At 40.5% G+C, this 25,310-nt stretch overlaps 1 protein-coding gene across 3 annotated transcripts in view; it reads right to left on the reverse strand.

Moving 5' to 3' along the window:
• Positions 1-25,310, reverse strand: part of ARHGAP32 (Rho GTPase activating protein 32) — a 236,503-nt gene that overhangs the window by 85,275 nt on the left and 125,918 nt on the right. For all 3 annotated transcript variants that reach the window (XM_060787498.2, XM_060787496.2, XM_060787497.2), the window contains exons 5-9: positions 10,441-10,527; positions 7,734-7,871; positions 7,345-7,437; positions 4,840-4,962; positions 2,259-2,336 (exon numbers count right to left, since the gene is read on the reverse strand). In XM_060787498.2, the coding sequence (XP_060643481.2) occupies positions 2,259-2,336; positions 4,840-4,962; positions 7,345-7,437; positions 7,734-7,871; positions 10,441-10,527 (519 nt within the window). The remainder of the gene's footprint in view (positions 1-2,258; positions 2,337-4,839; positions 4,963-7,344; positions 7,438-7,733; positions 7,872-10,440; positions 10,528-25,310) is intronic.

Below are 25,310 nucleotides of genomic sequence, written 5' to 3' on the forward strand. Positions count from 1 at the left end.
CAAGAAAATGGAATGTGCTGACTGTTAATTTCGCTGTTGTTTAAGTATGTTCTATTTAAAGGTTTTTCCACTTTCCTAACTTTTCCTATTTGCCTTCCTGATGGTCCGCAGGGCTACATGTCACCACTGATCATTTCTGGTATTTTGCCTCCATCTCTTTCCTTTAATATATCATACTTTGTCTCTTCAACTGCCAGCCTGCAACAATGCTTGCACAATATCCATTTTAGTTTTTCTCAATGCAAGAAGGACAAAAAGTTGTAAAATAGTTTCATTTTTAAACCTTGCCCCCCCCCTCTCTCTCTATATATATATATATATAATGAAAGAAAGAGAACAAAACATGACTGGACATGGTGGCTGTTAAGCACATTAATTTCCTTTGAAAGGCATGAAACATGGAAGCTACTGAAACTGGCTAAACTTAACCACCATCTATGAATGCATCTCTCCTTATGAACCACCTAGGACATTAGGATCGTCTTGGGGGGAGGGGGGGGCTGTTCTCGAGTCTGTCTGTGCCACAAGTACGTTTGGCAGGGACGAGAGACAGGGCCTTCTCAGTGGTGGCCCCTCGGCTATGGAACGCCCTTCCTAGGGACATCGGATCAGCTCCCTCCCTTTTGATTTTCCCAAAAAAGTGATAGTCTAGTTGTTTGTGCAGGCATTTGAAAAGGCAGTGTAACAGACATAGGATTATGGATCAATTGGACTATGCGATCGGACTACATTTTTATCTAGGAGATGAAATGATTTGTTTTTATTAATTGTTATGGTCTTAATTGATATGTTAATGCTTTTAAATGTTTTAAAAGTTTTTATGATGTTGGCATTGAATTGTTGCCTTGTGAACTGCCTCGAGTCGCCTGCGGGCTGAGAGGGGCGGTATACAAATGTGTTGTTCATTTGTTCAGTTGTTTCCAGCTCTTCGTGACCTCATGGACCAACCCACGCCAGAGCTCCCTGTCAGCTGTCACCACCCCCAGCTCTTACAAGGTCAATCCAGACTTCAAGGATGCCATCCATTCACCTTGCCCTTGGTCGGTTCTTCTTTCTTTTTCCTTCCATTTTCCCCAGCATCATTGTCTTCTCTAAGTTTTCCTTTCTTCTCATGATGTGGCCACAGTACTTCATCTTTGCCTCTACTATCCTTCCCTCCAATGAGCAGTTGGGCTCTATTTCCTGAAGTATGGATTGGTTGGATCTTCTGGCAGTCCAAGGCACTCTCAGAACTTTCCTCCAGTACCACAGTTCAAAAGCATCTATCTTCCTTTGCTCAGCCTTCCCTATGGTTCAGCTCTCACATCCGTAGGTGACTATGGGGAATACCATTGCTTTAACTACGCGGATCTTCGTTGCCAGTGTGATGACTCTACTCTTCACTATTTTATCGAGAATGGTCATTTTATTGAGAATGGTCACTCTCAGAATTTTCCTATAGCACCACAGTTCAAAAGCATCTATCTTCCTTCACTCAGTCTTCCCTATGGTCCAGCTCTTGCATCCATAGGTTACTATAGGGAATACCATTGCTTTAACTATGTGGATCTTAGTTGCCAGTGTGATGTCTCTACTCTTAATTATTTTATTGATATTCATTGCTCTCCTCCCAAGAAGTGTCTCCTGATTTCCTGGCTGCAGTCTGCATCTGCACCTAGAAATACAAAGTCTGTCACTGCCTCCACGTTTTCTCCCTCTATTTCCCAGTTGTCAATCATTCTTGTTGCCATAATCTTGGTTTTTTAATGTTTAGCTGCAACCCAGCTTTTGTACTTTCTTCTTTCACCTTGATTAGAAGGCTCCTCAGCTCCTCCTCACTTTTGATCATCAAAGTGGTGTCATCTGCATATTTAAGTTTGTTAATGTTTCTTCCAGCAATTTTTGCACCCCAGCCTTGCATTCATCAAGCCCCGCACATCGCATGATGTGTTCTGCATACAAGTTGAATAGATTGGGGGAGAGTACACAACCCTGCCGTACGCCTTTCCCAATCTCGAACCAGTCTGTTGTTCCATGGTCAGTTCTTACTGTTGCTATTTGGTCCTTATACATATTCCTCAGGAGAGAGACAAGGTGATTTGGTATGCCCATACCACCAAGAATTTGCCACAATTTATTATGATCCACACAGTCAAGGCTTTAGAATAGTCAATAAAGCAGAAATATACATTTTTCTGAAACTCCCTACCTTTCTCCATTATCCATATTAAACAAATATAGCAAATAAACAAATAAACAAACTTAATTACTGAACATACCTGAAACCCATGCTTTCCCCTCCACCATGTGGTCAGTTCTTTCGGGGGCATATCAATAACAGACACAATATCTCCCACCTGGAAATGGAAAAAAAATGTACATTCTTATCATATAATCGTTTTTTTCATCCTTGTGGATAAAGGCACATCTCCTGTTAGACTAAAAATAAACCAAATACAGAATACACTTAAAAAACGAACATTTTAGTTTGCTGGTGGCATCAGCATTTGTAAACTCTAAAATATAACTGAAGGCACTTCAAATGCTTCATAACACACTTTTTTTTTTTGCATAAGGAAAATTATGTTTGATAGCAGTGAAAAGGCCAAAGGCCGCTATGATTAAAATGTGAAGTGTTGATTGAGACAGAGTCATCATGGAAGAATGAAATCACTTGAGAAAGGATCCTTTACAAATGAACTGCTACTTTTGAATCTAGTATTCATTTGTGTATTTGTTCTCTTTGAGCCTTCTTTTTTTTCTATGAACTTCAGGGTCACCTTTCAAAGGCATGCCCCACTAAGTTAAACATGCCAATATAAGAAGGAAATGTGGTGTTTCATCAGAAAGAAGGAAAGAAAAGAAGAGACACTTAAAATTTCCTCTGAGACCACTTGCCTTGTATAAAACATTTAGTATAGTTTGCACGAATCACTCAGTGCTTGCAAATGACACCAGCAAAACTCAATATAAGCATGCAAAATTCTTCATATGAGCCTTTTATACATAATACATTCATTTTTCAGTGTAATCTCTTATTTTACAAGTTCTGCAAATTTAATTGTGTGTCTGCTTTTAAAAGCAAGAGAAAAACCTGAAACATGACTTTGGAATGTATGGGCCACATGTTCACAAATATAAAAGACTGCATTCAGACAAGTGAGGTTCACAAAGAACCCGAATTATTTGTCAAATTCCTTAAATGTATTTTTCCATAAGTAACAACCAATGTTACTCAATATCTATATAAATAAAAATGTAATGTTTGTTTGTGGGATTAACAGAACTCAAAAACCACTGGACGAATTGACATCAAATTTGGACACAAGACACTTAACAACCCAATGTATGTCCTTCACTCAAATAAATTGATTTTTTTCATTTGGGAGTTGTAGTGGCTGGGATTTATAGTTCACCTACAATCAAAGAACATTCTGAACCCCACCAACCATGGAACTTGGAACACAGTTCTCCCATGACCAACAGAAAATACTGGAAGGGTTTGGTGGGCAGTGTACTTTGGTTTTGGAATTGTAGTTCACCTACATCCAGAGATCACTGTGGACTCAAACAATGATGGATCTGGACCAAACTCTACACGAATATTCAATATGCTCAAAAGTGAACACTGGTAGAATTTGGGGGAAATAGAATCTTGACATTTGGGAGTTGTAGTTGCTGGGATTTATAGTTCATCTACAATCACAGAGCATTCTGAACCCAACGATAGAATTGGGCCAAACCTCCCACACAGAACATCCATGTAGGCCACAGCAACACGTGGCAGGGGATGGCTAGTACAGTAATATAAATTCATGAGATCAAAATACTAATGGCCAGATTTTGGGTATCATATATTTTAAAAAGGTAAAGGTTTTCCCCTGACATAAAGTTTAGTCGTGTCCAACTCTAGGGGTGGTGCTCATCTCCATTTCTAAGCCAAAGAACCAGCGTTGTCCATAGACACCTCCAAAGTCATGTGGCCGGTACTTATTGATCTACTCACATTTGCATGTTTTCAAACTGCTAGGTTGGCAGAAGCTGGGCCTAACAGCAGGAGGTCACCCCACTCCCCGGATTCCAACCACCAATTTTTCGATCAGCAAGTTCAGCAGCTCAGAGGTTTAACTCACTGCGCCACCAGAGGGCCCCTTATATATTTAAATGGTATCCAAATAAGCTTTCACTGACTGTAATGGATGGTTTAATGTGTCCACTCTGAAATCCCAAACTGCATTATGTAATATTTCTTCTACGCATGCCACATTATCACGAGGTGTCTGCGCCCTACACCACTGGAGAAATTACACTGTTTAGCTGGTATTGCACCACCTGATATCCACCAGGGAGTAGCAACCAAGAGTGAAAGGACCAAGGCAGAGACATCTCCGGCCCACCCCATTTGGGTATCAGCCAGCATGCCAATAACTTAAATCAAGAAATAGATTTCTAAGATCTACAGAGACACTCGCTGGAACATCTCAGCAAGCAGGAGTCCAAAAGTGGCAGGCTCAAACCCAAAATCTCAATCAATGGCGGATACCAAATGAGAGACTCGCTCCTGGGCACACAGAAAACTGGGCGACTTGGAAGGCGCTGAACAGACTTCACTCTGGCACCAGGAGATGCAGAGCCAACCTCAAGAAATGAGGCTACGAAGTGGAATCCACGACATGCGAGTGAGAAAAAGAGCACCTTTTCCCCATGATGATAACACTTTCAGGAGTGAATTTCCCTTCCAAGGGGTAGATTTTTCTCACTTCCAGTTGTCTCATCCCCATCCTTGAGTCGTTTGTAAGTCAAATGTTTGTAACTCAGGGACTGCCTTGATAAAGAAAATGTATTCCTCTAAGTATTTACCTCAAACGACAGTTCATCTGCTGCCTGAGCAATATATCTCTTAATAACGTGGGCAGCTGCGATAGCAGGAACATTAATGGAAGATTCTTCATGGACGAGGAGATGATTCCCTTTGTTATCAATCTGTTAAAAAAAGATATGATAGATGTGAGGCGGTTGAATGAAGACAAGCAGCTCTGCAGATTTATCTTATTGACTGTTTGCAGGAAGAGGGGGATTTCATACTGATTTACAAAGACAGCAGACCTTGAGGGGCTCTAGTCAGAATGAGTGCACAAGTACAACAAGGAATGGCCACAAATAACTACACTTTCTACATATCAGAGCTCTTTTTCCATTGTGAATTACAATAACAAAATTTGCAGAATGCTCTAATGGACATCTATATTAAATTCTTGGTAATACGACAGTTCACTGACTGGATGGCAGAAATGATGTTGATATGGCAAGGTTGATCACACAAAAACTATACTATAGACATTATTTTATTTCATTATAGTCTCTATCCTGCTCCTGTCTGACACCTGAAAGCAACAAGCTTGGGGAGATAATCGTATTTGTTGCTATGCACCTTCAAGTTGTTTCCAACTTGTGGCAACCCAAAAATGGATTTATAACAGGATTATGTTTACAATTTCTCTTTGCCATACTTTGAAGGGAGTGTGTGACTTTCCCAAGGTCATCCAGTGGGTTTTCATGGTCAAGCAAAGATCTGAATCTTCATCTTCAGAATTGTAGCCCAATACGTAAACCTTTACATCACACTATCTCTCCAAAATAATCTGAATACATTCAGCTTTCTTTGATAAGATGGGCAGAGCTGTTGATTTTACAGATGATACACCTGTCAAACTTATTTCACCCTATGACTGCCTGCTTATCTATTGTTGTTGTTGTTGTTTGGTACATAGCAAGATTAGTACACAGCAAACAAGATCACTATGCTGGCTGTTGTACTGGATCACAAGCCGGATACTTACTAAGTGTCTAGGACTTTTTGATGCATCGGCGAATAATGTGTGCAGATCTGAGTAAGGTGGCCTTTTACAGCTGACAGATGATTATTTTGTCAGTTTGATCTTAAAATCAACTTCTTCTTCTTCTAATTATTATTATTATTATTATTATTATTATTATTTGAAACACAACAAGATGAGTCCACAGCAAACTGCTGGCTGTTGTAACACATCACTCTGCTGGCTGTTGTAGTGGATCACACGTCGGACACTTCCCAAGTGTCTAGGACTGTGCAATGTATCGGCGAATAATGCGTGCAGATCCCAGTAAAGTCGCCTTCTGCAGCTGGAAGATGGTAATCTTGTCAGTGCCGATTGTGTTTAAGTGCAGGCCAAGGTCTTTAGGCACTGCACCCGGTGTGACGATCACCAATGGGACAACCTTGACTGGCTTGTGCCACAGTCTTTGCAGTTCGATCTTTAAATCCTCATATCATGTCAGTTTTTCCAGTTGTTTTCTTCAATCCTGCTGTTGCCTGGGATTGCAACATCAACAATCCATACTTTGTTTTTTAACACGATCGTGAGGTCAGGTCAGGAGTATTGTGCTCCAAAATTCTGTCTGTCTGAATTCAGAAGTCCCAGAGTAGCTTGACATGTTCATTCTCTGTAACTTTTTCCAGCTTGTGATCCCACCAGTTCTTTGTCACAGGAAGATGGTATTTGTAGCACAAGTTCCAATGAATTATCTGAGCAATGGAGTTATGCCTCTGCTTGTAGTCTGTCTGCGTGATCTTTTTGCAGCAGTTGAGGATGTGATCTATTGTTTCATCTGCTTCCTTGAAGAGTCTACATTTGGGATCTGTCGTCGACTTTTCAATTCTGGCTTTGATGGCATTGGTTCGAATGGCTTGTTCTTGGGCTGCCCTCCTTTGTCTCCTTTTCCAAAGTTCCATTTGTGAGTCACAGCCATGTTTTTTTTCTTTGTCAATTTGGCTCTCAATTTTTCCCAGGAACTGTCCATGGAGAGCCTTCTTTCGCCAGTTTTCTCTTCTGCTCTGGATTGTGTTTTTATGGTATTCACCTTTCTTCTTCTTCTTCTTCTTCTTCTTCTTCTTCTTCTTCTTCTTCTTCTTCTTCTTCTTCTTCTTCTTCCTACTACTACTACTACTACTACTACTACTGAGGCCCCACTTTTTTTCTCCACAAGGAGTCAAAGCAGTTAATGATCATTTTTGATAAATAGTGTTGAAGGGCCCCTGCATTGAAAGTGAACCATTTTAATCCAGAAAGCCTCCACAGATCTAGAAATATAACTATGAATTTGAGAAGCATGTATATCATACAGATGCATACATTAGGAGAAGAAAATTGATCTTTCTGCAGTACCTACAAGCATACCGTAAGAGAGGAAACAGCAATCAAAAGAGATTTATCATTTAATGTTGTATCCTCACATTTCATTTCCAGCTTTTATGGTCATACATAAAAAGCATTCAGCAAAGGAGCGGGCACATTAAACGACACAAAGCTCTTTGCTCTACAGTACCTCCATCCATGTGAGGGCTGGTCCACAATTTATCTTGTTGCCTGCTATGGCGGAGAGGCGTGCCAGGTAAGCCATCAGCATTTGGGTGACAAGCTACACAGAAAATGAAAAAGAAATAATATGATTCTGCTGGTACAGGATATCAAACATTTTCTTTTCTATCAGAACTTTCTGCCAATTTAAATTTTGCCACAGGGGAAGAAAAAACAAGCTACAATTTTCACATCGCTGATATATTATAAGTATAAGTACTTATAAAATAGATATAAGTACAGCCAAATACTTATATAGATATAAGTGCAGCCAAATCTTATAAAAGAAGATATTTTGATGCCCAAGAATCTATCTGTCCCCTTTCACACATAACTAGACATAGACTTTATTTTTACCTCTGGACTGTCCTTCAAGGCATCTGAGCGGGGAAGCTCTGAGAGCTGAGAGAAGCGCCGGTCATAAATACAAAGATGAAGATGCTTATCCAGCACTCTGAAATCTTCATAACTCCGCTTCACAATCCAGCTCTTGCCCTGCAGACAGAGAGGAAGAAAGCAATGAAGTGCTGTGCATTCCCTTGTAAACTATGTTGCAGTGACCAGTAGTTTAAGACAGCATCTTCGGCAGAAATACAAGATAGACTGCTGTCAACTCTCCTAAGCAAAGTAGTCGAGTTTGCACTGGGATGAACAGATTTTCTTTTACATTTCGACCAATGCTACATCTGCATGAATTACAATGACCCTGAATTATTTCGACTATTTCACTCGTTTTAATATATATATATATAAAGGGGACATATTTGTTTATATAGTAAAGGTTTCCCCTGACATTAAGACTAGTCGTGTCCAACCCTGAGGGTGGTGCTCATCTCCATTTCTAAGCCGAAGAACTGGTATTGCCCGTAGACACCTCCAGTCATGTGGCCAGCATGACTGCATGCAGGCTGTTACCTTCCCACAGAAGCGTTAACTATTGATCTACTCACATTTGCATCTTTCGAACTGCTGGGTTGGCAAAAGCTGGGGCTAACAGTGAGACCTCACCCCGCTCCCTGGATTCAAACCAACAACCTTTCAGTCAGCAAGTTCAGCAGCTCATCGGTTTAACCTGCTGCACCACCAAGGGGGCCCTAATTGTGTGTGTGTGTGTGTGTGTGTGTGTGTGTGTGTGTATGTGTGTGTGTGTGTGTGTGTATGTATGTGTGTGTATATATATATGTATGTGTGTGTGTGTATATATATATATATTAGGCCTGGGTAACAACGCAAAAATTTGTTTCTAAAATCGATTTGTATTTGGGGATTTTTTTTGTTTCGATATTTAAAATAATTACAAAATTTTCCCTTAAAAAAGTTCGGTATTTACGAAATTTCGTTAATATTTACAAAACATTTTGTAAAGATGGCGCCCTTTTTTTCCAATATTTTTTCAATATTTTTTAAATTTAATTATTAATTTAGTAGAATAGGGAGGAGAAATTATTATTAAGGAGGGAAGGCAGGCACTCACTCTGGCGGGCCCTCAAGCGCTGCTGCCGAGTCGGGCCCGGCTCCTCCGAAGCAATGCGAAATTGGGAGAAGGGCTCCCCAAAGGCCATCTAGCCCAGCCCTCTGCTAAGGAATTGGGAGAACGAAGCACAGCCCTCCGCTAAGGAATTGGGAGAACGAAGAAGCACACCCACCACAAAGGTGAGGAAGGAGGGACGGGCCGCCTTCCCGCTGAGGGTCGCTCGCCCTCTCGCTCGCTTGCTCAGCCGGCGCCTTCCCCGCCCTCTCCTCCTCCTCCTCTTTCAGGCTCTGCCTCTGACTGGCTAAGGAGAGGAGAGAGAGGAGAGCTCCCACCAAGCATCTAGCCAAGCCATCTTACGTATTTCCGAAATGGACGGAAATACAAAATTTTTTGGCGCATGCCGTTTCGATATTTAAAAACACTTCCGGGTTTAAAAATAAGTTTTGTAATCGTTTCGTAATTGCTAAAATTAACGAATATTTAACGAATTACAAAATTAACGAACGAAACCGCCCAGGCCTAATATATATATATATATATATATATATATATATATAAGTATTTATATTCCGCCCTTCTCACCCCGCAGGGGACTCAGGGTGAAATTTTTTTTTGGCATGTCAGGAGTGACTTGAGAAACTGCAAATCGCTTCTGGTGTGAGAAAATTGGCTGTCTGCAAGGACATTGCCCAGGGGACGCCCGGATGTTTTTGATGTTTTTACCATCCTTGTGGGAGGCTTCTCTCGTGTCCCCGCATGAAGAGCTGGAGCTGATAGAGGGAGCTCATCCGCACTCTCCCTGGATTCAAACTTACGACCTGTCGGTCTTCAGTCCTGCCGGCACTGGGATTTAACCCATTGCACCATCAAGGGGCCCCTAATTGTTTATATGTGTGTGTGTGTGTATTTACAGTATTCATATTCCACCCTTCTCACCCCACAGGAGACTCAGGGCGGATTACAATGTACATATACATGGCAAACATTCAATGCCATAGACACAAAACATATATAGACAGAGACAGAGGCAATTTAACATTCCAGCTTTTCTTGGGGATATTTTTGCCACCAGGAGAGCTATTCCTTCACCGACCATTTGTGACACTGATAAAATACTTCCTCATTCTTTGCATGCTTGCTGGAGATTTTTATAGCGTTGTAATTAGTTAAATTTGCCTCCTCACATAAGCAGTACCTAAATTTCCTATTTGACAGATGCAACTGTATTTCGGGCTGCAAAGGTCGACAGCAAACTACACAAATTGGTCGGATGCTCACACTGATCCGGGATGGTTTCGAACTCATGACCTTTTGTCAGTAGTGAACTTAATGGGAGTCAGCTGCACCACGATCCTGGTCTACAAACTATTGTTCTTCTGTGGCTTTGAAGTGATTTCAGACCTAAAGTGACCCAACTGCAGTGTTTCCTTGGCAATGTTACTACAGTCAGCACTTTTTCTCATGTAGCTATCTCATTAAAACTCAGTATGTTTCTCACCATACAACAGAAAATGAGGGAGGCTTCAAAATACCAAGTAGTTCAAGTAATATTTCATGACAACCAAAAAGAAAAAAATGTATACAATTTACCTGACAGGAAACTTGTACAAGATAGACAAGTTCCTTGGACTCGCAGCCATTCCTCGTTATTTCATTTTGTTCCTCTGGGAGTGAAAGCTGATCCAAGAAGTAGAGAAGTTTTTTTTGGAAGGAGTGAAGGAGGAAGTGGGAGAGAGGAAGGAAGGAAGATATAAAACCAGATCAGTTAACAGGTTTAGGCCAGGCATACAAAAAGCAGGAACTTCCATTCCAACCTCCAATACATTTCAAGGAGAATTTTATATCAAGGAATTTAAGACTATGCTTGTTACCATAGAGGAAGCAATATTTGTCAAAAATCTTTGTATCAATGTGGTCCCCAAATTAGACAATCTCACAGCAAAACAAAGTTTTCAAAGCTAAAAATACAATTCCACATTACCAAATATCACTTGCTTAATATTGGGTTGGTTGTTGGGTAAACAACCATTATCCATGAGATGAGTATGCCAAGGCAAGATGTATTACATGGATATGATTAGGTAAAGCTGTGTGAGGAGGAAACAATATTTCTCAGCTTCGTGTTCCTCTTAACAACTATATACCTTTCATATGTGATATCTGGGCACACTGACTGTGCAGCACATAGTATTCTAGTCTTCTGTGCTAGGTGGAATGATTCCAATCTTGGTAAATGTTTTTGTTTTTTTCTTTACGAAACAAACAATACTTCTCATCGTCCAATTATTATAGATAGATCATCATCTGAGGAGGTTTAGACTCCTTAGAACTTTTGAGATGCAAGGAGCACATTAAGATGGCTCACCCAAGAACTACAGGAAAGGAGATTCCACCTGAACATTAGAAAGAACTTTCTGACTGTGAGAGCTGTTCAGCAGTGGAACTCTCTGCCCCAAGATGTGGTGTAGGCTCCTTCTACGGAGGATGGGTGGCCATCTGTTGGGGGTGCTTTGAATTTGATTTTCCTGCTTCTTGGCAGGGGGTTGGACTGGATGGTCTTTGAGGTCTCTTCCAACTCTATTATTCTATAATTCTAAGAGGAGGCTATCTTGTGTGTTGGATATAATAATAATAATAATAATAATAATAATAATAATACTTTATAAAGCTGTTGTTGTTGTTGTTGTTATCTAAGACAGAATCAAAACGAGACAGCAAACTTATCAAAAGGAGCGCCCGGTGTTGCAGTGGGTTAAATCCCTGTGCTGGCAGGACTGAAGACCGACAGGTCACAGGTTCGAATCCGGGGAGAGCGTGAATGAGCTCCCTCTATCAGCTCCAGCTCCTCATGTGGGGACATGAGAGAAGCCTCCCACAAGGATGGTAACACATCAAAACATCCGGGCGTCCCCTGGGCAACGTCCTTGAAGATGGCCAATTCTCTCACACCAGAAGCGACTTGCAGTTTCTCAAGTCGCTCCTGACATGACAAAAAAAAAGCAAACTTATCAAAACTGTGTTGTGCTAGCAGCTAGAGAGATCGTGGGAAACAGTTCAGAAAAGACAAAGAATATGATCAATGAGCTCTATGTTGTTCAAACTTTGCTTAGAAATCTATGTGCTACTACTAAAGAAAGCTTAGGAACCTACAGAAAAGAAGCAGCATGTCTCATATTTCTTCTTAACACATACTTTACTCACATAGTACTAATGGTAGTTGTAGATACACATGGAACTCTGAACTGAAGCAACCATACACAAAGACATTTTTCTCAATGTCACAATAATAGAAACAACAAATTAAATGTCAAATTTCTATGTTTTCTCCAAATGGCTTCCTATTTCTGTTTCTTATAGAAAAGACAGAATAGATTAAATCAGTGTGAAGTTGCATAATTCTTTTTGTTTTGTTATTTTACTGAAATCTTACTCGAACAGCTTTATGCATCAAACTTGACAGTATATTAGACTATCAAGAAGTTAATTGTTGAAGTAAACAGAGAGAATACTCTGAGCATTTTATCATGTCTCCCAGTTTTGCAATCTTCACACATTTTTATTAAAAAAGCCCTTGTGATTATATTTGAAACTTGCACATAGTAATTTAAATTCAAAAAATATATTTATAGTCACCTTTAAATGCTGCCATGCTTAAAATATTTCTCCAGACATCGGTAGCATTACGAGCTTATGCATTTCGAAAAGTTTGAAAAGATGCTTTTAAAAATAACCGCTGCCAATCCAGCCTACACTTACCCTCTCTAGAATGAGTGATTCTTTCCATGCCTAGAATCTCTAGCCAAGGCCTAAGAAATCCAAGTCCCTCCTTAGTTTCCCAGCAACTATTTTTTTTTTAAAAAAAACCTTCTAGGCATCAGCCTCCAAAACGCAGGAACAGCAGCCTAGCAAAAATCAAATTAAAATCCCCACATTGCGCTTGATCACCCCTTTCCCGGACTGCAATGTTTCTCTGGATGAACGTGGCGATGAATAGGGATGGTGCTCTCCCTCCGTAACCCTGTTAGCCTTTTCCACACTGCCCATTTCATGCTCAATTTGTGCTGCAGAAAAAAAATCAGAACTATTCCTTTCTCTCTCACTTACGCTGGAAAGGTCCCACAAGACGAGCCACGGAGCTTACCGAGTGCCAAGAGAAACGAGGGAGGGAGGGAGAGGATGCACGCAGGGACAGCGCTCATGCGAAGCACTAGTTGGCTTCTGTAATCCAGAAAGCAAAAAGGGTAACAGGGAACTGCCATCTGAAGCTTGAAATAAAGGCACCATCTCACTCCAATTTGGTGTCTGACTCCTGATTTTTTGTCCTGCCTGATCTTACAAGCCAATGAAATCCCCTTGAAGTCATGAGTGCAACTGAGGCCAATATATTCAGTCTTAACGTCTACCCAAAAACCAAGCACTACTGCTGCACGTTTCACAGCTTACTGGAAAAGAACCTAATAAAAGGAGACGGTCAACTTTTAATGCTCCTGACATCAAAAGGGCTGCCAGAAACCGGCTCTGACACAACATATAAAGGGTGAAGTGTCTGCTCATGCAATCAGATTAACTTGAATGTTAAAACTGAAAATTAGGAAGAGGAAAACCATCTATTGCCACATATTTTGGTACTGAAGTCAAGCCAACTTTTTAGAATGACGTATCTAAGATACCGTATATACTCAAGTATAAGCCGACCCGAATATAAGCCGAGACACCTAATTTGACCTCAAAAAACTAGGAAAACGTATTGACTCGAGTATAAGCCGAGGGTGGGAAATGCAGCCGCGAATGGTAAATTTCAAAATAAAAATAGATACCAATAAAATTACATTAACTGAGGCATCAGTAGGTGAAATGTTCTTAATCTATATAAATAAAAATGTAATGTTCGTTTGTGGGATTAACAGAATTCAAAAACCACTGGACAAATAGACACCAAATTTGGACACAAGGCACCTAACAACCCAATGTATGTCCTTCACGCAAAAAAATAATTTGGTCATTTGGGAGTTGTAGTTCCTGGGTTAACCTACAATCAAAGAGCATTCTGAACCCCACCAACAATGGAATTGAACTAAACTTGGCACTCAGTTTTCCCATGACCAACAGAAAATACCGGTGGGCAATGTCCTTTGGTTATGGAGTTGTAGTTCACCTATATCCAGAGATCACTGTGGACTCAAACAATGATGGATCTGGACCAAACTCTACAGGAAGACTCAATATGCCTAAATGTGAACACTGGTAGAGTTTGGGGGAAAATAGACTCTTGACATTTGGGAGTTGTAGTTGCTGGGATTTACAGTTCACCTACAATCACAGAGCATTCTGAACCCCACCAATGATAGAATTGGGCCAAACCTCCCACACAGAACCCCCATGTGGGCCGCAGCAACGAGTGGCAGGGGATGGCTAGTATTTACATGAAACTGTAATTTAAAATAAGACTTTCCAATTCTGATAAAACCATCATTCTAACCTTCTTCAATGTAAATGTACTTACATATCCTTCCAATAATAATAATAAAAGCGTAAAATAATAAATGTAATAATAGAGTAAAATAATAACTATAATAACAATAACAATAGAGGATAATAATAATAATAGAGTAAAATAATAAATGTAATAAAAATAATAATAGAGTAAAATAATGTAAGTGTGATAATAATAAATCTAAAAAATAATAATTACAGAGTAAAATAATAAATAACATTGATCACCGTATACTTCACAAATCTGTCGATGAATTTCTGCAGCAGGCAGGTTCCTTGCTGACAAAAACCGTAACACTGAGCGAACCTCACATGCGGAGGGTGAGTTGATAGTCTTAAACATTTTTAAAGCGCAGAACAAAACCGTACAGGTTAGCTACAGAGCGGAAACTGAGCACAGTTGTTCCCGAGGCATGCCGGTACACGGCGCACGCGCTCGTTGTGGTATGTGCGCGAACTACTAGTGTCTACAACAAAATGGACCTTATTTAAAAAATACCCCTCATATTTGTTCATCCCTCCTACAGATACGTAAGCATTTTCCTCTGCAAGCCTTTGCAATTCCTATGTACCTATATATCTGTATCTTTCTCTCTATGGTAATTATTAAAATATTTTAAAGTGCAAAATGTTCACGTGACAGTATATGCCCACAATAATTACCAATCTCTTTTTTGTGAATGGCACAGGCAGAAATAAGTCTTTGCCAAACAACCATCACCACCACCACCTTCAACATCACCCAATATTATATTTTCATATTCTTGGTTCTATTGCTGAACATCTCATCCTAATAAACAAAAGTTTGCCATTAATATCAAGGAAAGAGTTAAATCCGCTCTGAAGCAGTTGCTAGGTTACCAGGTCCTCTTTGTAAGAATTTACTCCAGCTTCTGTCTTATCCCTCATCTGGAATACTCCATACTATTTAACAAAAAAGGCTCAAAAACAAAATAATTTATAAATTCTCATTTTAAAAAATCTTGCAACTGTTAATAATATATTCCGCCATTCCTATTATATCATAAGCAGTGGGTACAGATAGATAATGCCTTGATAAAAGAATTGATGTAGAAGATGGAGGGAGAATGGAGGAAAGGGGGTGAACGCCATACCAAGCTGACCCAAGCAATTCATATAAATATGCCTGTATCTTTTCCCTGCTGTCAAAGCCAAATTAATATTTCTGTTGCAAAGAACAATAAAATAAACAGGAGGACAAATGCAAAACAAGTGGTGAGAGACATACTGCATCTGATCAACACAAGACTGAAGAAGTGAAGATGGATTATGAATTATTTGACTGACAATGCAATTGGACAATGATTTGAGTAAGGAGACGCCGAGGATTTTGTTTTTACAGGCAGTATTTTTTTTATATCACATTTTAAATGTTTGAATTGTTTTTATAATTGTTTTAACTGTATCTTTATAATTGTTATAATTGTTACAGAATCGAATCACTGGCTGAGAAAGGCGATATACAAATCTATGTAAATAAAAATGTAATGTTCGTTTGTGGGACTAATGTAACTCAAAAACCACTAAGCAGATTGACAACAAATTTGGACACAAGCCACACCAAGGAATGACCATCACACAAAAAAATTGATTTTGCCATTTTGGAGTTGTAGTTGCTGGGATTTATAGTTCACCTACAATCAAAGAGCATTCTGAACTCAACCAATGATGGAATTGAACCAAACTTGGCACACAGGACTCCCATGGCCAACAGAAAATACTAGAAGGGTTGGTGGGCATTGGTGTTGAGTTTTGGAGTTGTCGTTTACCTACATTGAAAGAGTATTGTGGACTGAAACAATGAAGGATCTGGACCAAACTTGGCATGAATATTCCATATGCCCAAATAAGAACACAGATGGAGTTTGGAGGAAATAGACCTTGACATTTGGGAGTTGTAGTTGCTGGGATTTATAGTTCACCTACAATGAAAGAGCATTCTGAACCCCACCAACAACAGAATTGGGGCAAACCTTCTACACAGAACCCCCATGACAACCAGAAAATACTTAAGACCATCCAGTCCAACTCCCTTGGACAAGAAAACATAATTAAAGCCCTCCTGACAAAGAGCCATCCAGTCATAGATATAGATATATATGATTCACACACAGAGAGAGATATAGTATCATAGATTTGAAAGGAACCCCTAAAGAAGGACAATTATATGTTGCACGTTCTAGAGTAGGCAAACTAAACAATTCTCCACATCAACACTGACAAAGACACAAGAAATACTGTTAACCCACAAGTAGAAAGAAATTACATATATCAGAAACCAACACTTTCTCATTACTTTATTTTCCAGATCACCAGTTTGAGTCACAGCAATGCGTGGCAGGGGACGGCTAGTGTGGTAAATAAATAAATAATAAATATTTCCTTCTCAGCTGCATCTTTGACATCATCCGTCAGAGATGACGAAAGGTTGAATAAATAGGAATGGGCAATAGTTTCCAAGGGACAGTTTCCAGACTTGCCAAGTGCTAGACATCCAGATTTGTTTTGTTATTTTTCAGTAAATTTTTCTACGAGAGAGGCATTACTGAGACAAACAACAATATTGTGTTTTATTGTGTTGCCATACTGAAACTTTCATTACACTTCAGTATGGTAACACAATGAAATATCTACCATTTCTTAGTATTAGCAAATAAAATAATCACCAAAAATACAGTGATGACATCTCTGGATATCAAAATATAAAAATTGCTGGTACTGTTCCATTATCTGGACAAACTTCAAAAGGGGGTTTAGGCAGAGAAAGGTAGTCCTTTTTAGAGGAGGGGGTGTCGAAGAAGGAAAACCATTTTCCCCATTTTCGCTGGACGACAGTGACATGGGTGGGAGGAATCACAGGAAAACAAGGGGAAAAAGTTTCACTCCTCCACCCCAATCCCCCACCCCTTTGTGGCTTCTGCTCAGAAAATGGAACAGTTTTCCATGACATTAAGTCTAGTAATGTCCGACTCCGGAGTGGGGGGGGGGGGACCTCATCTCCATTTCTAAATTGAAGAGCCAGTGTTGTCCATAGACACCTTCAAGGTCCTGTGGTCAGCATAACTGCATGGAGCGCGCTGTTACCTTCCCACAGAAGAGGTATCTATTGATCTATTCACATTTGCATGTTTTTGAACTGCTAGATTGGCAGAAGCTGGGGCTAACAGCAGGAGCTCACTCCACTCCCCAGATTCAAACGGCCAACCTTTCAGTCAGCAAGTTCAGCAGCTCAGCGGTTTAACCCACTGCACTACCAGGGGACCCTAATGCAATGGTACCAAATTGCTTTTACTGCCCAAATAAAGTAATTGATATGTCAGAGATTGGGAACTTGTTGACTGACAGATGCTGATCTGGGCTGACAGATGTCAGCCCAGATTAGCATGGTTGATGGTCAGGGTTCAGCAACATCTGGAGGGATACAGATTGCCTATCTCTAATGTAAAAAATTCCTCTGGTCCCATGAAGAAAGAGATTAAACCACAGCAGGCCACCTCTGTGGAGTGGGACTTGGGAACGCTATTTACAACGTCGGAAAGATGAGCTCAGAGGGTCACACTGGAAGGATTCTTGAGCATTCTCTCTTCCATCCCATCCCATATCTTTAATATACAGGCAGTCCTCAAGTTACAAACATCTGACGTACAAACAACAGCAAAAACAAACACTACAGGGATGTTAACCCTTCCCTATGCTATCCAAAGATATACATTTTTTTGGCTGGAGTTACACTTAAAAATATACCTGTTCCAGCTTATATACAAATTCAACTTAAGAATAAACCTCCAAAACCTATCTTGTTTGCTACTTGCGGACTGTCTGTATAGATAAAACTGTAAGAGGAGGCTATGCTGAGTTATATGCCATCTTGGTGGAGTCTGACTTGACCATGGTGGCCCATGCCTTAAGTTACCTCTAGACTGGACTATTGCAATGCTCTCTACGTGGGGCTACCCTTGAAGACGGCCTGGAAACGACAACTTGTCCAACGTTCGGCAGCCAGATTAATAACTGGGGCTAGTTATAGGGAACGGTCGACTCCCATGTTTAAGGAGCTCCACTGGCTGCCGTTTATCTTCCAGTCCCAATTCAAGGTACAGGTTATCACCTATAAAGCCCTAAACGGTTTGGGACTTGCCTATCTTCGTGACCGTATCTCTCTCCATGTACCAACCTGGGCCTTTCGATCTTCAGGGGAGGCCCTCCTTTCGCCTCTATTTATTTATTTATTTATTTATTTATTTACAGCTTTTATATTCCGCCCTTCTCACCCCGCAGGAGATTCAGGGCGGATTACAGTGTACACATATATGGCAAACATTCAATGCCAATTTTTGACATACAAATATATACAGACATACACAGAGGCTATTTAACTTTTTCTGGCCGCCAGGGGAGCTGTCGCTTTCATTGTCCATCTGCGACGCTGATGAAGCACTTCCGCATTCCCCGCATGCTTCTCGGCTGCAATGCTTTGCTGGAGTCTTCTTTATGGCCTCATAAATCAGTTAATTTAGCCTCCCCATACTTTAAGGTGGTACCTAATTTTCCTACTTGACAGATGCAACTGTCTTTCGGGTTGCAAAGTTCGACAACAGGCTACACACAATTGGTTGGAAACCCACTCCAACCCGGGCTGGCTTCGAACTCATGACCTTTTGGTCAGAGTGATCTTAATGCAGCTGACACTCAGCCAGCTGCGCCACAATCCTGGTGCCAGTCTCACAAGCTCGTCTTGTGGGCACAAGGGAGAGAGCCTTCTCCTCTGTGGCTCCCCGACTCTGGAACTCATTACCTGGAGAGATCAGGAAAGCCCCTTCACTAGAAACCTTCAAAAAGAACCTTAAAACCTGGCTCTTCCACTGTGCCTTTGGTGAGTAAGTGCATAACATGATACTACTGCTCCCCTCAATGCTTCTGCCACTGGAGTATACGCCCTCCACATGGGAAGTTTAGTTCTATAACTCTGTCTGTTTTTATGAGCTCCCTTCAAATAACTTGCTCCTATGTAATTTTGATGATGTTGATTGTCGTTTATGTTTTTTGTTTTATTTCATTGTAATGTTGTCCAGGCTTGGCCCCATGTAAGCCACTCCAAGTCCCCACTGGGGAGATGGTGGTGGGGTATAAATAAAGATTGTTGTTGTTGTTGTTGTTGTTGTTGTTATTATTATTATTATTATTATTATTATTATTATTATTATTATTGGTTGTACTCCTGGGTTATGGATGTCCAGATTTTAGGAATTACAGGTACATCTGCAGTAAGAAATTGTTTATCACCTGCAACTGAATTTTAGATCTGGCTAACAATGACATAAGTTTTGATTACATATTAATTCCAGAAATTCCACCAAATTCAATTTCTTGTATGCAGTAAACACAATATCAGATTTTGTTGCAACCAGTGCCCATACTCTGATCTATTGTTAATTATGCTCAAATTTACCCTGAATGAAAAAGAGCAGAGGCTATCCATAAGGGAAATGAGAAATCTTACTGAATGAAGGAGGAGAGTCTAATGGACGGGTGAAGCAGATAAGCAGATTTACTAACAGAAAGCAAAATGTAGATTTAAGGAGCATGCACGATTGCTCATTATCATGCCAACTAAGACTTATGTGATGATCTTGGGCTATTTCATAAAGGAAAGTTGAGCTTATGGGTTCATTTTGTCAGAAGTGGACAGGTTAGAGGGCTATTCCTCTGGCAACCAATATGTCTTTGCTTCCTCTTAACGTAAGCTGCCCAGTGACATTCTCATAAACCGTAGCTCCAAGAATTAATAAGCTCCAAAACCTCTTTCAAATGAACCAACAAAAAAAAATACTGGCTGTGACCCGCAGTGACAACTGGCCTCCATCACAAAGGTCTAGCAGGAACATGCACAAACACTCTCTTGAACATCCTTTAGACCAATTACTTTCTGTATCACCATGGAAACCCATTTTCAAGCCACAGAACCAGGATCCTATAAGTCTGAAAACGCGAGTCCAGCGGCTAAAAATTACGCAGAGACAACTTCAGGATCACAAACTAGATAATGCTTTGTGAGCTGGAGGGAGACAATTAGGCACAAATGGATCTAAAGGCATTTTTGTAGTGCAACCAATGGGAATGTTCAATGCCTTTGTAGAGGAAGGCTCTTCTAGTTTATCCAGAAAGAAGAAAAACAGAAGAAAAGAAGGGGTACAGTGGGAGTCCATGTGGTGTGCTAGTTTGAGTGTCAAAGTAGGACTCTGAGAGAAGTAAAAAAAGGTAAGGTAAAGGTTTTCCCCTGACATTAAGTCCAGTCGGGTTGGTACTCATCTCCATTTCTAAGTTGAAGAACCAACGTTGTCCGTAGACACCTCCAAGGATGTGTCCAGCATGTCTGCATGGAGTGCTATCTTTCTGCCAGAGGGGTAGCTATTGATCTACTCACATTTGTATGTTTTCAAACTGCTAGGTTGGCAGAAGCTGGGGCTAATAGAAGGAGCTCATTCCGCTCCAAGTCGAACTTCCGACCTTCTGGTCAGCAACTTCAGGAGCTCAATGGTTTAACCTGCTGTGTCACTGGGGTATGAAACTGCTATAGTGTAAATTGGGGTAAGAGAACTAGAATAGAATTGAAAAGAATAATGGATCACGAGAGAAGCTGTGTCCGACTCTGGGGTTGGCGCTCATCTCAATTTCTAAGTCGAAGAACCAGCTTTTGTCTGTAGACACCTCCAGAGTCATGTGTCCAGCATGACTGCATGGAGCGCTATCTTCCCACCGGAGGGGTACCTATTGATCTACTCACATTACATGTTTTTGAACTGCTAGGTTGGAAGTTGGGGCTAAGAGCAGGAGACCATCCCACTCCCTGGATTCAAACCGGCGACCTTTCGGTCCGCAAGTTCAGCAACTCAGTGGTTTAACCCACTGCACAACCAGGGGCAGAGAAAAAGATTCAAAATCTGGCGTGTCCACCAAAGCCCACTGGTGATTTTGGGTAAATAACATCCTTTCAGCCTCAGAAAATGGCAACAACAAACCCCTAAACAACTCTTGCACAGAAAACCCAATGCTTGGTTCACCATCAGTTGAAAAAAACTTGAAGGAGCAGAGCCACCACCACAAAAACAGGCACTGAATGTCAAGTGTATGACCTTAGTTGTCCCAATTATTACTTTTGGCTACTAAAAGGCCACAGTAAGCAAAACATGACATTCAAAGTCCATTAACAAATTGATTTTTAAATGAAAGAATGTCTAATACCTGGCATTCCATAAATTACCACCCACCTCTACCTTTCTACAAATAACAGCCAATTTTGAAAAAAGGCATCATAAATTAATGAACTTTTAATCCCAAAGAGAGGTGAAGAGGAGATTCTGTGTTTAAGCAGGTGCTATATAGCAAGACAGATTAAATATGTGGCATTGTCTACTATATTATCTCCTGACATTTTGCCTGCATCTATAGCAGGCATCCTCAGAGGTTGTGAGTCCTCACAAACTCTGAGGATGCCTGCCATAGATACAGGTGAAATGTCAGGAGAGAGTGCTTCTGGAACATGGCCATACAGCCTGAAAAACTCACAACGACCCAATAACATCTATGTTCTTCCTTGGGTTTTTTTTCTCCCAGAAGTTGTTAGATATTTCTCTACTTCTGAAGTTTAGGTTTATTTTCAAATTTCCACACATACATACATTCTTTTAAAAAAGAGAAAATAGACTAAATCAAATAAAACCTTTTTTCTCAGTGCAGCACTGTGGCACTTTTGGTTAATCCTAATAGGTATTACACTCTCTAAACAGCAGGTGGCAGTGTTTGACAAAGAATACAGTCAACTATTCCTCACAATTTTGCAGGGAGGACATTGGGCATCAACAACTTCTCAACAGCAACAAATAGATACTATTATTTCAATGGATGGGATGCTTTCAAATAACAGGTTTGGAAACCAAGCCCCTACAAGAAACACCTGAAGGAGCTGGGTATATTTAGCAGGGAGAAAAGGTGAGCGAAGACATGATAGCCGTGCTTAAATATTTGAAAGGATCTCATTTTGTTTTCTACTGCTCTACAGACAGGGAGATTGATCAATAGATTCAAATTGCAGGAAAAGATATTCTACCTAGACATTGGGAAGAACTTCCAATGTTCAGGTCTGTTTGGCAGTGAAATATGCTGCTCGGAGTGTGGCGTAGGTTTTTAAGCAGGGACTGGGTGGCCATCTGCCGGGGATGCTTTGATTATGTTCCTGCATGGTAGGGGGTCAGACTGGATGGCCCTTGGAGCCCTCTTCTAACTGTATGATTCTATGAGATGTGATAGAGGTGTGTATACACACAGAAATCAAATGAGGAGACATTTTCTTTCTGGGTTGTTGTATGTTTTTTGGTCTGTATGACCACGTTCCAGAAGCATTCTCTCCTGATGTTTTGCCTGCATCTATGGCAGGCATCCTCAGTGTTTGTGAGGTCTCACAACCTCTGAGGATGTCTGCCATAGATGCAGGTGAAATATCAGGAGAGAATGTGTCTGGAACATGGCCACATAGCCTGAAAAACTCACAACAACCCATGATGCTGGCCGTGAAAGCTTTCAACAATACAATAGATGTTATGCTAGGATTTTTCTAGTAGTAAACTATTTTCACGATCACATCTCCTATGAACCAGCGCGAACTCTAAGATCCTCTGGGGAGGCCCTTCTCTCACTCCCACCAATGTCACAAGCACGGTTGGTGAGGACGAGAGAGAGAGCCTTCTCAATGGTGGCCCCCTGCCTCTCAAATGCCCTTCCAAGGGAAATAAGACAGGCCCCATCCCTCCACTCTGGACACTGGTAGAATCTGGCCTTGCACTTCCCACCTGTTCTCCCGAACAGCCCTCCAATAGGCCATGAAAGCCTTCAACTATACATTTTCTTTCTATTTCATAATCCAAGAATCCAGAATATTCCTGATTAGAGACTTGAGAGTCAGAAAAAATGAAGAAGAATTAATTCCTCATACAGCACATAATGATGGCCACCTGTTTGGATGGCTTTAAAAGACAATTAGGCAAATTCAAGAAGGAAAAGAGATTAGGGAAATCCAAGGAGGATAAGGGCCATTAATCGCAACAGCTATCAAGGATCTCCAGTATTTCAAGGTGATGGTGGAAAATGAGTGGGAGAGGCTTATGACACTCATGTCCTGTCTGTGGACTTTCTGATGGATGCTCCTATGTTCTTGCATGCATAGACATACAGCTACTATCTTCCAGCAACCATGGCTTTCTCAGCAGCTGGGAATCCTAAATAGCTTAATATACAGGGCTTGAAAACAAGCAAATAGCTATTTTGCTAAGATGAAAGGTCTTCGTTCTGAGGATATATGGAAAATTACTTTCTGGAGGGAAAACTGGTTCTCTGGGTAAGAAAATGAAGAATGATTTCAGCACAGAAGCATCCAAGATGAATGAGTTCAATGAGATTAAACTGCCTAGCTTTACTGTGCTTTTTCCTGCACTATAATCCAACATGGGTCCCTCTCATCCTTTTCTACCAGCGTCTGCGTCAACAGCATTTGACTCTCATTGCTGGATTGGTATCACCTTTTCCACTGCCTGAAAGTCTACAATCAAATTTAACATTTCTTTCTCCTTATGTTAAGAGAGTGAACGGCAAGGCTGCTTCTTGTCTTTTCAGATCTATCTATATGTCCATTCAGAAGGGAAAACAGTATGAAGATACTACTCACCAACCCTCATTTTGCAAGAGAATGATACAGACTATTTTGAAAAATTAAATTACTTTAAACTGAATACTATTCATTGAGGCATTAAGAGGAATGGTGATTTAAATTCCTAGTTGTTGGCTTTTTCGTATTTGTGAAGTGGAAGTGCCAGCAAAGCCCGAGGCATGACCAGCACGACGTTCTTTAAGAAGAAGCCTCTTATTTCATTCACAAGAATAGGAGAAATTAGGTCAAGTGAAATATATAAAGCAACTCAGGACTCTGGAGAAGGATAAGAACTCATATTTGTTACTGTCAGAGTGAAAATGGATTAACCACAGAACAAAAATGCGACCATGAAACACAGAAAGTGCAATAATCTAATATGGCCCAGAAGCCAACTGGCAGTTTAACCACAACAAATTCACTGAATCCAAAGCTAAATATTTAATTCAGTGGGTCTGCTCTCATGGCAAATACCTGCTGAATTCAGGTTATAATTTTAAAATCCTTACTTCCTGATAATGGTTTTTTTTCCTGATTTTTCCCTAAATTATACTGATGGCTCTTATTATTGTTTCAAGGCACATAGTTGGTTATAATTCTGAGTTTTGTCCACAACAGAGAATCACACCATGCACATGCATGCATATATGCATGTGCGTGCGTGTGTATATATGTGTGTGTGTGTGTGTGTGTGTGTGTATAGAGAGAGAGAGAGAGAGAATATGAGATAATGAATCAATTATTACCTCATTACCTGGAACTCATTATCTGGAGAGATTAGGAAAGCCCTTACCCTAGAAACCTTTAAAAAGAACCGCAAAACCTGGCTCTTCTGCTGCGCCTTTGGTGGGTAGGTACATAACCTCACACTATCACTCAGCCTCAACATTTCTGTCATTGGAGTACAGGTCCTCCCCCCCCCCCCAAAAAAAAAAGGGAAAGCTTGGTTCCAAAACCCTGTTGTTGTTTTTTTTAACAACCCTGTTTTTTTAACTGAGCTCCCCTTGCAAATAACCTGCTCCTCCTTTTATCTCACCTGAGTTTGTAATAATTTTAATCACTTTATTCTGCACATGTGGCCCGCCCATTGTCACTGTGATTGTAATTTTATATTGCTAATGTATTTATATATTTTTCTTTTATTATTATTTAATTATGATGTTGTTGTTTGTGTTCTTGGTTTTACCTTGTTGTAATTTGTTGTTTGGGCTTGGCCTCATGTAAGCCGCCCCGAGTCCCCCGTTGG

This window comes from Anolis sagrei, chromosome 7 (genome assembly GCF_037176765.1).
Source record: "Anolis sagrei isolate rAnoSag1 chromosome 7, rAnoSag1.mat, whole genome shotgun sequence".
Classification (NCBI taxonomy): domain Eukaryota; kingdom Metazoa; phylum Chordata; class Lepidosauria; order Squamata; family Dactyloidae; genus Anolis; species Anolis sagrei.